Source organism: Notothenia coriiceps, unplaced genomic scaffold, assembly GCF_000735185.1.
Source record: "Notothenia coriiceps isolate Sejong01 unplaced genomic scaffold, NC01 NC01_scaffold00037250, whole genome shotgun sequence".
In the NCBI taxonomy this organism is placed as follows: domain Eukaryota; kingdom Metazoa; phylum Chordata; class Actinopteri; order Perciformes; family Nototheniidae; genus Notothenia; species Notothenia coriiceps.
Genome location: NW_011369951.1, coordinates 12952000 through 12964468, shown reverse-complemented (window position 1 = coordinate 12964468; position 12469 = coordinate 12952000). Strand labels below are relative to the sequence as shown.

General features: G+C 41.1%; 1 protein-coding gene across 1 annotated transcript in view; it reads left to right on the top strand.

Moving 5' to 3' along the window:
- Nucleotides 1-211: 211 nt before the first annotated feature.
- The window catches only part of LOC104966995 (cationic amino acid transporter 3-like), an 18476-nt gene continuing 6218 nt past the window's right edge, over nucleotides 212-12469 (top strand). The window contains 7 exon segments of the mRNA XM_010796360.1: nucleotides 212-303; nucleotides 8465-9176; nucleotides 9336-9497; nucleotides 10167-10350; nucleotides 10445-10560; nucleotides 11312-11534; nucleotides 11904-12045. Of these exon segments, the coding sequence (XP_010794662.1) occupies nucleotides 8810-9176; nucleotides 9336-9497; nucleotides 10167-10350; nucleotides 10445-10560; nucleotides 11312-11534; nucleotides 11904-12045 (1194 nt within the window). The 5' untranslated portion in view covers nucleotides 212-303; nucleotides 8465-8809.

Here is a 12469-nt window from a genome sequence, read left to right as displayed (position 1 = left end):
TTAAACAGCCGCCCTCTTGTTACTTTTCCTCTTTTCTTAGTTTGTATGATCTGCTCTCTACACATTGACCAGAGCAGCGCTGTTATCCTAAAATGTCAGAGTAAACATTGCGTCTGTGTTTTAAGGTTTTAATCGTTTTAATTCATGAAACTAAAGCCCCGCCCCTTTTCTAATTTGCGTCAGTGTGTGTACACCCCGCCCCTCCCGTAGGATCAAAACTACACACCCTCAGCCGAGCGGGATATTTCATCAGCGACCACGGAAACAGCGTCTTTAAACACCAACAGCCAGAAGATATTAAAGGTAATACCCTTCGTCATATAAATGTTAAATGAAACATTGTATTATCAAGCCGAGTTGTCTTGTAACGACCGCCATTGTTGTTAAATGTACATCATAGTGGACTGATGCAATCCTCCGTCAGTTGTATTGGCGCTCTAATGTTTACAAAGCTCACAACGTGCTTCTTCTCCTCTGTTCGTTATGTTGAAGAATACAACAATAGGTTTATAACTGAGCGTTAAACACAAATGTTCAGTTTTATTCAAAGTATGTGTCATTTAAGTGGGCAGCTGTTGAGTCAGAAGCGTAAACGGGAAATTACAACGGAGTAAACTATTGGGTATTTCCTGTTAAGGATCCGCGGTCGGGTTTTTTGTTGTTGTATTTTTACATTAAAAACTAAGAACAGGACTCGAAACGTTTTCGTGTTTCCACTCGGTGTTTTCATTCATTGTTTTGGCCGGAGAGTCCAGCAGTGCGACCGAGGCGTGGGATGAGCAGCTACGTTCAAAGACTCGCACAAATCCTCGAATTCCATACATCCAATACAATATCCTTTCGTAAAACAGTCCCAGGTACAATAGTTTCCTCTGAACTTTAACACAATATTAACAAATCACCGTTACATCTAATGTAAATCTAATGTAACTACCAATATGCTCCGATACAATTGTACACACGTACAAAGGCTAGTGAGGATGTCCCTCTGATCTTTGAAGGCAACATTTGCAGCACGCTAAAACCGGAGCCACGTAGCTAGCTTGTGTTTCAGTCTCTGACAGATGGACAGCTGAACATCGTCCACTATAATTAACTCTGTCCGTAAGTAAAGTTTTTTAAGTGCAAATTAATGCATTGGTGCTCAACAATCACGAGTTGAAGTAACAATAATTATATTTACGATTTATTTATTGCTCAGTACCACGTTGTCTGCATCCAGGGTGTTACCATGCTTGCGTTGCATCAGCCGATTTAAAGACACCCCAGTAATTAAAATGTAGTTAAATCATTGTGGTGGTGAACACAAGAGTATTGTATGGAGGTGTAATTTGATACAAACCTCTCTGGCTGTGGTCAGGTGGTTTGATGGAGGATGTTAGACTAACCTTAGAGCCACTATGCTTTCTTAAAATCGAGGCTTAATCAATACAGTTTTAACAGCTCAGTACAGCTAAAGACAACCCCCAAACGCTAATCCAAATAGTGAATTTGCCAGATGTAGTAATTGCCTGTCTTTGCTGTTGCTATAAATGTGTAATTTCTTTATTATTCTCAAGTGAGAGCCCAAAATATTCAATGGAGTTCACATGTTGCAACATGTCATAGTGTTTCTATTTGTCCTCCTGAAGGTAAACATAGCATCATTAAGTCCAATTAAACCCTGTTCAAAGTGTGTTGGAGGTGGTGAGCCGATTACATGGCCATTATACAGTTGTTGAATTATATTGCTCTAAACTGAGAGGTACATTTACATCACTGGAGTTAGTCTAAATATTAGACATATCTATCTGAGTGAAAATAAACCATGAATTGTGGGTCTATTTTATAACTGCTTAATATGTACGTTTGTTATGACAATGCTGCAAGTAATGGGTTCTCGGTACATTATTGCATCAGCTACCAAGTCCTTATTCGGTCATAACCATATTGACATCTTGGGATAAGTTATTTGGATTGCCCAACATTCCTCGTTATCTCTAGTGCAATGGTCAAAGTAAAGTTTACCAGAAATTGTTTGCACCAGCTCCTCACCAACCTACACCTCAGTATCCGGGTCAGGGTACATTTAGGCATCAAGCATTAAGTCAACATTCCGACATGATGACCAATAGGCATATTTGGTTAAATGCATGTATAAGAGTTATTTTTATTTTTTCCTGTGAATAGATTGCTAGTAGAAGCTGGGAAATGTTGCATTCTAGTTTCTAATTAATCAGAGCATAATAATTACTTTGAGTGAACACGTACGTGTCAGGCTGATTGGTTATCCGTTCTCATAATGTGTAGATTTGTACTTAATGGTTTTGGCTTTGACCATGGGAAAGTGAACAGATCCTTACATTGTCACATTCCATCTCGCAGCACAGAGCAGTTTTTGGCAGGACCACTGGTTTTCGGCCAGGTGACTTAAAGGGTCGTTCAGTTCAATCTCAGCGGTCGGTCTCTTCCCACATACTTTAGTTCAACCACAAACACAGCCTTTATGCGAAGCTAACGTGAATCTTATACATACAAACATACATTTCTGGCTCAAAAGAAGTACTGTTTATAACTTCAAACACCTGGAAAACCATTGTTTCTCTGTGTGATTCTCGAAGAATGGTTCGCCGACTCTGTCCAGCCAGTCGTGATACGGTGTCTCTTCCAGGGTTACGCAAGGTCACATAGGCCCGTTGGATGTTAGCCCTGCAGAGAACTGAACATGGTGTTCCCTTTGTTCATCTGCTGGCACAAAAAATAACGGTACAACAATGGTGTCAGTAGGACTATTATTTGTATTACGGAAAAGGGATAGACTAGTACAGGATGTTCATTAAATGTAGGCTTTAGGACAGGGGTGAACTCAATTTCATCAAGGGCCACATCAGCATTATGGTCAAAGCGCCGGTTGTAACTTTAAGACTATATAAAAATACATATATAAATATTTAATATATATAAAATAATGTATTGTATTACATTATTGCCTCTGCATTGGATTATTATCGGATAGGGTAATAACTTCATAATTAACTACGTCTGAAAGCAGAAGTCTAGGGAAAATAATTGCAAGTCTCTTCGGAAAGAATGTCACAATATGATTTAAAAAGAAAAGCCAAATTCTGAAAAAAAAGAAGTGACATTTTAAAAAAACCATTTTGACATTTTGAAAAAAAGAAGTGAAAGACAAATCTATTTATGAGAAAAAGGCAAATTCTAAGAAAAAAAGACATTTTGAAGATAAAAAGTCAAATTCTGAGAAAAAATACATATGTTGAAGAAAAAAAGTCAAATTCTGAGAAAAAGTCAAATTTGAGATGCATTGTGGGACATGCATTTTATGGGCAACGTGCTTCTGTAAAGTAGCATGTAAGTTAATCATATATTATATTCTTTGCAAGCTCTTATGGGGCCACATAAAATGAAGTCGCGGGCCGGATTTGGCCCCTGGGCCTTGAGTTTCACACCCCTGCTTTAGGACTATATCCCATGCACATTTTGAGAAGTATGTATATAAATAAAGAAAAATATTACAATGTCTGCATTAGCAGGTGGAAATATGGTCAGTCAAAATCAGATTTACATTTTTACATTTGATGAAAAAAGCTCAAACTGCTTATAATTTAAAAACAAACAACATTTATTGCAATCTTTTGAATAATATAAGGATTGTGAGGGGCAGAATCTTAAATTAATTTAGCTTCATGTTTTGTTTTTTCAACGTGGGAGTGGATTTTGCAATGGATAATTAGATATTGAACAATTCTACCTTAATATAGTATAAATAATATTGCTTGTTCGGTTATATAACCATAGAGCTCTGTTGTTGTGGTCGAAGGCGGCAGTCAAAACAATGCCATGCGTTGTTGGTGTCGATAGTAGGAGTAGCAGCAACAGGCTATAAGGAGGTTAGGCGGTTTGTTTCTTCTCTGAATAATCCTCTTAGAGTTTGTGCCGGCAGTTGCAGCAATGCTAAGTCTAGTAACAGGCCCATTTTCCCAGAATCCCGCTGTAATGGAAACACTGTTAGTCCTACAACACAAATAGCTTTTATATTGCCTCTTTAAAAAGAAACTTGAATTTACTCTGGTTAGGTTGACTCTCAAGAAAGTAAATACAACGAAACAACAAGGCATTAATCAACTCGTCAACACTTAAAATCTGCTAAAGTCATGTGTATTCATTTGAGATGAAGATCATAAAATGGCTGCAGGAAGAACCTGGTCTTTTCATGTGGGTGTGTGGGTTGTTACGTAGCGGAGCTTACACACGCACCTACAGGGACACACCTCCGTGCAACTTGGCATAGAGTAAATCTGCCCCACTTACACAAACGGGGACCCTCGTGAAAACCACAAGGAAAAGATTAGCAGTTACAGTAGGTGACCCGCCTGGGGTCATACATCAAGCAGCTCGGTGCATTTCTAACTGTTGGGTGTCTGAAGGCTCAGAGAAAGAAACAATTATGTGGGAAGGAAAAAATGACATTTCCTAGACAGTAAAAATTATTGAGTTTTTTTCCTTTTAAGTATACTTTCAAACTTGAATTGCTCCTAAGCCTAGTTGCTTGATACAACTTTCCAGTTTGCACAGTTTTATCAAAGGGTTTTTTTCTTCTGCTTAGCGAAGGTGTTGGTTTGAACCCCCGAGGAGATCACAGCCGGCCGGGCACAGTTCTCAAGTAATAAATGTTTATTGACTCAACATTGACATTGTCAGACCTCAGATCCTGGTGTGTGTGTGTGTGTGTGTGTGTGTGTGTGTGTGTGTGTGTGTGTGTGTGTGTGTGTGTGTGTGTGTGTGTGTGTGTGTGTGTGTGTGTGTGTGTGTGGAAAAGGCTACTGGAATGTCACACCAAGTGGGGAGTGGGAGAATATCCTCCATGTACCAGTTTCCCATCAGTCCTCAGAGGGCTGAGTGTTTATTGTTGGGTGCTCTCTGTGTTGTTTGTATTTCATTGTTTGACAGAGTAGGTCTTTTTTCTTCACGTTAACTGTACTGAGCAGGATATTCTCTTTTGAAACGGTTAGACTAAAAGAGCTTTGATAAATAGGTGATGTTGTTTTTATGATATTAATAGAATACTGTCATTGTACTGAGACATTGTGAGAGCTTTGATCCTGTGTGCTATGAGAAAGAAAAGGCCAAAATTAGACCATAACATAATGTACAGCCGAAATACTGTATTCTCCTTCCTTTTTGAAATGATCTAATCTACTGTGTGACCCAAAAGAACAGAAATCGAGAACTAACTTTGCGTGGTTGTGGGTAGCGCTTGGCCTATTTTGCATTTCGTTGGGATTCCTCAGAAATACAAGCTGGTTAGAAAAACCTAGACATTGTCCGACCACAGCTACGCATGTTGAGTTATGATCGATCAAATATTTGATTTATCTTTGATCAATTAGCATAATTTTTCATGACACTTTTTGGCTGCCATTTTTATCCATTAATTCTTAAACCCTGAAATATCTGATACACATTCTCGTTTCTCACACCTGAGTCATGCTCCCTCTTTCCACCGGAGCTGAGTAGGGAGGACATTTTATTTTCCACATAAAGTTGGAACAAAAAAAAAACCGGCTCTAGCCTCATGTTGCGTTATGTTCTTCAATGAGTATGTGTTCTGCTAGGACCAGTGCTTTTTAAATTAGTTTTAATTGGACAATAGAACCGAAAAAACCTCGACAGCACAACCAAAAAATATACTATGTATAAATCTCTCTGCACTCTTTGCCCCACCATCTTTATTTTCACACTGTTAATACATGTGAAAAGGCTTTTTCTGCCTGACCTGTGATCCAGGTAGACAGCCACGCTCACACTGTGCTACATAACGGTCTGGTTTTGTTGCGGGGTTAGAGTTTCACTTCTCCTCTTTGTTGCCTGACTGGTGAAGTGACTGATGAGCCTAAAATGTCCGTGCGCCTTCTCAGCACTAACACCAGGAATCAGGTGTCAGCATTAATAGCTTCAGACTGGGTGCAGCGTTGCCGTTGACTTTGCTCCACCTCCTACCTTCAAAGTCTACTTGAATTCAAGGTGCTGGTGCTCTAATGTCTCAAAGGGTAATGAAGCATCTACTTTTTCTTTTGTAAATTGCTCCGAATCAAAAGATTAATCGGGTATGTCCTTAATCCCTGAGAGCTGAATTCAGCCTTTTTATGGCTTCACTGCTGATCCTTTTGGACGGTACCCATTTCAGGACTGTAGAAGTTTTTTACTGATCAATTGTCATTGGCAATTTAAAAAAAAGTCATGTCAGACAGTGGTAGTTGTAGTAGTTGTAAAAGAAGTGTAGTATTTGCAGATAAGATAAACTTGGCCCTGCCCTAGACTTAAGAGACACTTTGTCAAGACTTGTATGTGCAAGTGTGCTTTATTTGCTTTTACCAAATAAAAAAACTGGAATGACCTCTAATACTAATAAGAAAATGGGAAGTCAACTCTGCTGGCCAAATAAACTTGAAGCGATGACACGTTTTAATGAAGGCAAATATTGGATTGTTAGTGACAGACATTCACACACACTCATTCACACACACTTGATGTGTGAAGCTTTGTTCACAACATTGAACTGTGGCTCTTCATGGACATCTGAAAGTCCAAAAGTCATCAAGTCCACTTTATTTAGTGACGGTGAAATCAAAAACTGACAGCATGGTGGGTCTTTGGTCCTGCTTTCTAGGATTACAGTACATAGAGAAGTATATCATCTAATATATTTTGACATTTGTTTATTGAGTCTCTCAGCAGGAGCAGCTGCGTGTAAAATCGTCATTAAACATCTCATCTTCGTAGAGAAACACAGATGAACCTGTTCAAGCACTACGATTTGAGGGGAAAAAATGTCATGCAACAACCTCTACAAAACCAAAACATCTTAAACGGCATTAAGAAATGTGGCAACCTCGTGACTAGTAGGTTCCTGGAACTGGTCTGTAACATACTTCTGCAGGGTGTGTTTTGTCGATGGTGATTTACGTCAAACCAGTCTTATTGTCACCTCCTCAGACAAACAGAAAACGTTGTATCTTTCCTGGTCAGATGAGCTGTACGCAGTGTCCTTGACCCGCATTGCATTTTGTGTGGGTCTGTGTGTGTGCATGGTGTGTTTTGCAGAATCTGTAATCATTATCATTCAACCGTCCCTAAACTTGAACAAATCATTACTCCTGACGTAGAGTGTGATGCCCTTGTCCTTGAGGATGTTTTTGTTTTTTTAAATGATTGATAATGCAGCAATATTATTGTGCTCTGTGTTTCAAAAAGGATCAGTATGGTTCATCACACCGGAGTGACTTGTTGAACACAGTTTGGTTCAAATAAAAGTGAGCTGCTCCCTCTTTGTGGATGGATTTGTCGACCAGTTCCACGGTTTGGTCTTAGCCGAATAAGATTTCTTAAGTCAGTCTATTTTTTGTGTAGTACGACTATTTTCCAAGAAGCTTAAATCATATAGCAGGTGTTTATTAACTTAACATTTCTTACGTCTTGGACAGGTATTAATAAACTTAACTATAAGAGGTTTTTCTGTTATATAAAGTCATTAAAGCACAACAGTACTAATTTGATTTCAAGGGTAAAATTGAAATTGTTACTCGAGTACCGTGTTACTGAACTCAGGGTACGGTTCAGTACCCTGAGTGTGTCTTTATTATATCAACCTTGTGGCAGGGCAGCTGGTTCATCTTATCGAGCTGCTGGTTCACACTGTCCTCCTCTCCCTTGTTGATATTAGCTTGCAAAATTCAACCATATCATCTCTTCACAGCCCTGGCTTTCCCAGGCTTCTCCCTATCAGCCTCTTTCTGCTGAAAAAACATATCAAAAGTAGCAGTGTGTCCTTTCTCGCAGTGAGGGAGTGGTGAGGAATTACGCTAGGTGCTCTTGTGTTTTCATATGGGTGTGTGTGCTGTGGCCGGTTTATTTGTTGAGGCCGAGTTGAGTGGTGGATAGCAGTAGGTTTACTTTTGTCTTCATGAGGTGTCTTTGTGCCCTACTGCGTTTCATCATGTGTTACTACAGTATGCGGTAAAAGGTGAAGGTATGAATTCCTGGAAGTTGCGTAACTGGTATTTATTTATACAGGTTCCTGTGTAGTGAAATGTTTCTTTTCATTGCCTCACCAAAGCTGCTGACAGACCCTCTCCTTTTTATTAGAGGAGTGGAATATTATAGGAAAGTCTCCAACATCGCCGGTGCTACCTGAGTTCACTAATCCCTACAAAAACCAACTTGTTACAAAATTGTTACTTGTTTTGTATAGCCCCTGTGGGACCGGCCGTGTCAAGGTGACAAACATTTATGTTTACTTCACTTTCTTATCCCTGCCTGTAGTTTGAAATCTTTTCCTGATAAAAAATGTGGCTATAATCCTAGGACACGGTGTCAAACACAAGGCCGTGTGCATATAAGCTTTGGCAATATCTGAATAGTTCCTTGTTTTGAGATTTTGTTTTCTTCTTATCTTTTTCTACAGGGCCTAATCTGCTGCTGCGAAGCGCAGAAACCGCTGATCTGCCACTTCCTGTTTCGTGTGCTTGAGGGACTCCTTCATAAATCACAACAACGACATTCAATTAATTATTGTATGCACCACGTAACGTGCGTGTAAACCTATCTGGTAATAAACCTGTTTCTGATTCTTATTCTCAAGGACCAATAATAAGCAAGTACTTGGTTAACCTACCCATCTGCTCGAGTACTTCTACCCACAGACCAGTCGCACGTGTTCTGTTTGGGGTGTGTCAATCACACACACCCACACTCGAAGAATTTAAAACACACAGCCCGGTCCAGCCCCCCCCCCACAGTCACAGCAAATATGGCCCACAAGCTGGCCACCTTTGGCAAAGTCTTACTGCGTCGCCGGGCGTTGGACTTCTCCGGGGAGGAGACCCGATTCGCCCGCTGCCTGTCCACCCTCGACCTCATCGCCCTGGGGGTCGGCTCCACCCTCGGCGCTGGGGTCTACGTCCTCGCTGGTGAGGTCGCCCGAGAAAAGGCCGGACCCGCCATCGTCCTCTGCTTCCTCATCGCCGCTCTGTCCTCCATGTTGGCCGGCCTGTGCTACGCTGAGTTCGGCGCCCGTGTCCCCAAAACAGGCTCGGCGTACCTTTACAGCTACGTGACAGTGGGAGAAATCTGGGCCTTCATCACAGGCTGGAACCTCATCCTCTCCTATGTGATAGGTGAGCTTTCTTTCAGTGGAGTTGTTGCAGCACATTCATGTTCTGCAACCTGATGCATTTAAAAGTATCCTTTAATAACGTAGAGAACAACGTATAGGATGAGTCACTTTCAGACACTGCGTGGTTGAGGTATTCAAGTCATTTTGTCTTCTCTTTTAGGTACGGCCAGTGTGGCCAGGGCGTGGAGCTCAACATTCGATAGCTTGGTTGAGCAAAAGATCTCTGGCTTCTTTAAAGCTTCAATGACAATGAAGGTGCCAGGAAATGTGCTGGCTGAATACCCGGACCTGTTCGCCCTCATCCTGGTCCTGCTGCTCTCTGGTGAGTTACCCCATCATCATCATCATCATCATCATCTGACTCTCAGTGGTTCCCAACCTGGATCTCCTCTGGGGGGAATGGGATAAATATGAGAAAGTGCATGATGATTGTCTTATATAATATATTAGGGCATTAAGAATATCATCCGAAAAGTGATACTATGTAGGCCACAAAAGTCATAGCATAATATAGTATGCCATCAAAAAAAGTAAAAATTCATGGTATGTCATAAAAAGTAATCGCATAGTATGACTTTTTTTATGACTCTTTTATTGACAGTCACATTGTTTTAAAGAGCTGTTCCATTTTTCAATAAATCAACCTAAGGAGGAAACATCGATCTTCGGTTGGGCTTACAAGTCTGCGAGAATTAAAAAAAATTACTATCTTTTCAAATAAAGAAGTCACTTTAATTACTGCAGTTAGTCTTTATTAGTATTGTATTAAAAACATGACATAACAGCCAGAACAGACCGGTCACACTAATATTGCCACTAGTCTTGCATGGCAGTAGAACTCATTGGTGTGGTGGTGTTGCTGACTGATGGTGAGTTTGACGTTATGAAGCTTCCACACCTCCACCCACATAGCAGGACATGTTGTTAGTGGTGCTGCGATGTGAAAGTTCCTTGTCTCTGTTACATCCCTCTCTTCTATTCCTGCCCTCAGGACTTCTGGCCTTCGGTGTGAACGAGTCTGCTTTGGTGAATAAGATCTTCACGGGCGTCAATCTGGTGGTCCTGGGCTTCGTTATCATCTCCGGCTTTGTGAAGGGGGACTCGGCCAACTGGAACCTGACGGAGGAAGACTACGTCAGCTACATAAACAGCTCCAACAGCACTAAAACTCTCAAGTCAGTATTTCAATCAGCCAGTGAATGTTTGTTTTTTACAGTTCCACATGTTTCTGATAGCTAAACTTTGTGTCTCTCTTCTTCTGTGACTCAGAGTTGATGAGGAGTTTGGCGTAGGCGGCTTTGCTCCGTTCGGCCTGACTGGAGTCCTGTCTGGTGCCGCCACCTGCTTCTACGCCTTTGTGGGCTTCGACTGCATCGCAACAACTAGTAAGTGTCTTTCATATTTCCATAAAAGCCCATGTAGAGAAGCAGCCTCACCAAAATGGCTTCATAAACAGATATACAAATGCTTACTTGGTATTGAAAGTTGTTCCCATGATTTCGTGTTTAGTATGAACAGATTCTAATCATGGGAACTTGTTGACTTACTTCCCCTATGGTCACACAGACCTGAAGTGGAACTGCTGATGGTAGTGAGTTTAGATTTTTCTGAACCAGGTATAGTCCGAGAATAATTGCAATACAAAATATTGCAGTTTCATGACCAATTTATTCCACTGATATAAAAATATAAAGCATACCGGTAATAATGCAAGATCACCCTCTGAATACTTTGCACATATGTATTCAAGCTACCTCTCTTTATATCTGCTCAGCTTTCCACTTGTTCTAAACATACTGCACATATTTTGTTTTATTATTCTGAGCATTTTGTCAGTATACTGTTTGTAGTTTTTTTGTGAATATCTATATATCCTTTCAAATATGTTGTGCTATATTTTAATGTTATAAAAGTGTTATTGTTTTTTATAATTGTTTGGTTAATTTGTCTTACTGTCTTTAACTTTGTTTATGTGCGCACCATATACACCAAGACAAATCCCTTGTATGTGAAAACCTACTCTGATTTCTGAAGAGCAAAATCTCACCCTTACGATATATTGCCTTCGCTTCTTTTTTCATGCAAACACTTTTCCTCATCTTATCCTCTTTTTTTCAAATCTCCCCCTGTCTTCAGGCGAAGAGGCAAAGAACCCGATGCGCTCCATCCCTGTCGGCATCGTGGCCTCGCTGCTGATCTGTTTCTTCGCTTACTTCGGTGTGTCCGCCGCTCTCACGCTCATGATGCCGTACTATGAGCTGAACAGGCAGAGCCCCCTGCCCGAGGCCTTCAGCTACGTGGGCTGGTCCCCCGCCAGATACATCGTGGCTGTGGGCTCCCTCTGCGCTCTGTCCACCAGGTGAGGGGCCACACTGTGATCTTAGCCTTCTGTTGTCAAAGGTACAGTCCTAGTATTGTATCTCCTTAATATATCATCAAAAAAGCGATACTACGTAGGCCACAAAAAGCATATACAAAGGCTGAGTATAGTAAGAAGAGTCATAAAAAGTCAGTCAAGATCAATTTTCTTTTAAGGAGAAAACGGCCATCTTCGAGATTTGTAAATAAGCATTTATAAATAACTAAAATAAGTGCATCAGTTTAATTACTGCAGCTTTCCTAGTCATTGTTAGCATTGTATTAAAAACATGACATAACACAACATTGTATTTATTTAGTTTTGCACAACACTGTTAAAGCTGAAGTTTAATGCTTTCTATTTCCCCAGTCTGCTAGGCTCCATGTTCCCGATGCCCCGTGTTATCTACGCCATGGCGGAGGACGGCCTGCTGTTCCGTATTCTATCCAGGATCAACGAGCGCACCAAGACTCCTCTCCTGGCTACCATCGCTTCTGGCGTTGTGGCAGGTACAATCACTGCCTCTATCTGTGTATCATCTTTTACGGTGTTTGATTATCTTTACCTGGGTAATTTCCTGTCATGTTTGTTCATCGCTTGAGGCCAGGCAGATTGTCTCTGCCAGGGGCGGACTGGGACTAAAAATCAGCCCTGGAATCTCAGCCAGCCCAGCCCACACAAATTGGTAGAGCACGCTCGTGAACTGTCAACGGGGAGGGGGGGTGCTCGTGAACTGTCAACGGGAACGGCCCGCTGAACGGACCTCTGTCGCCTGTCAGCGCAACTTAAATGATGCCGTTTAAAAACAAAATAAAGGGCGGCGACCGGCCGTTCTGTGATTCTCCAGAACACACAGATGGCCAGTCCGCCCCTGGTCTCTGCTGTGTCTATCCCGTCAAGTCTGTCAGAGCTGATGTTTATATTTCTCTGGGGTC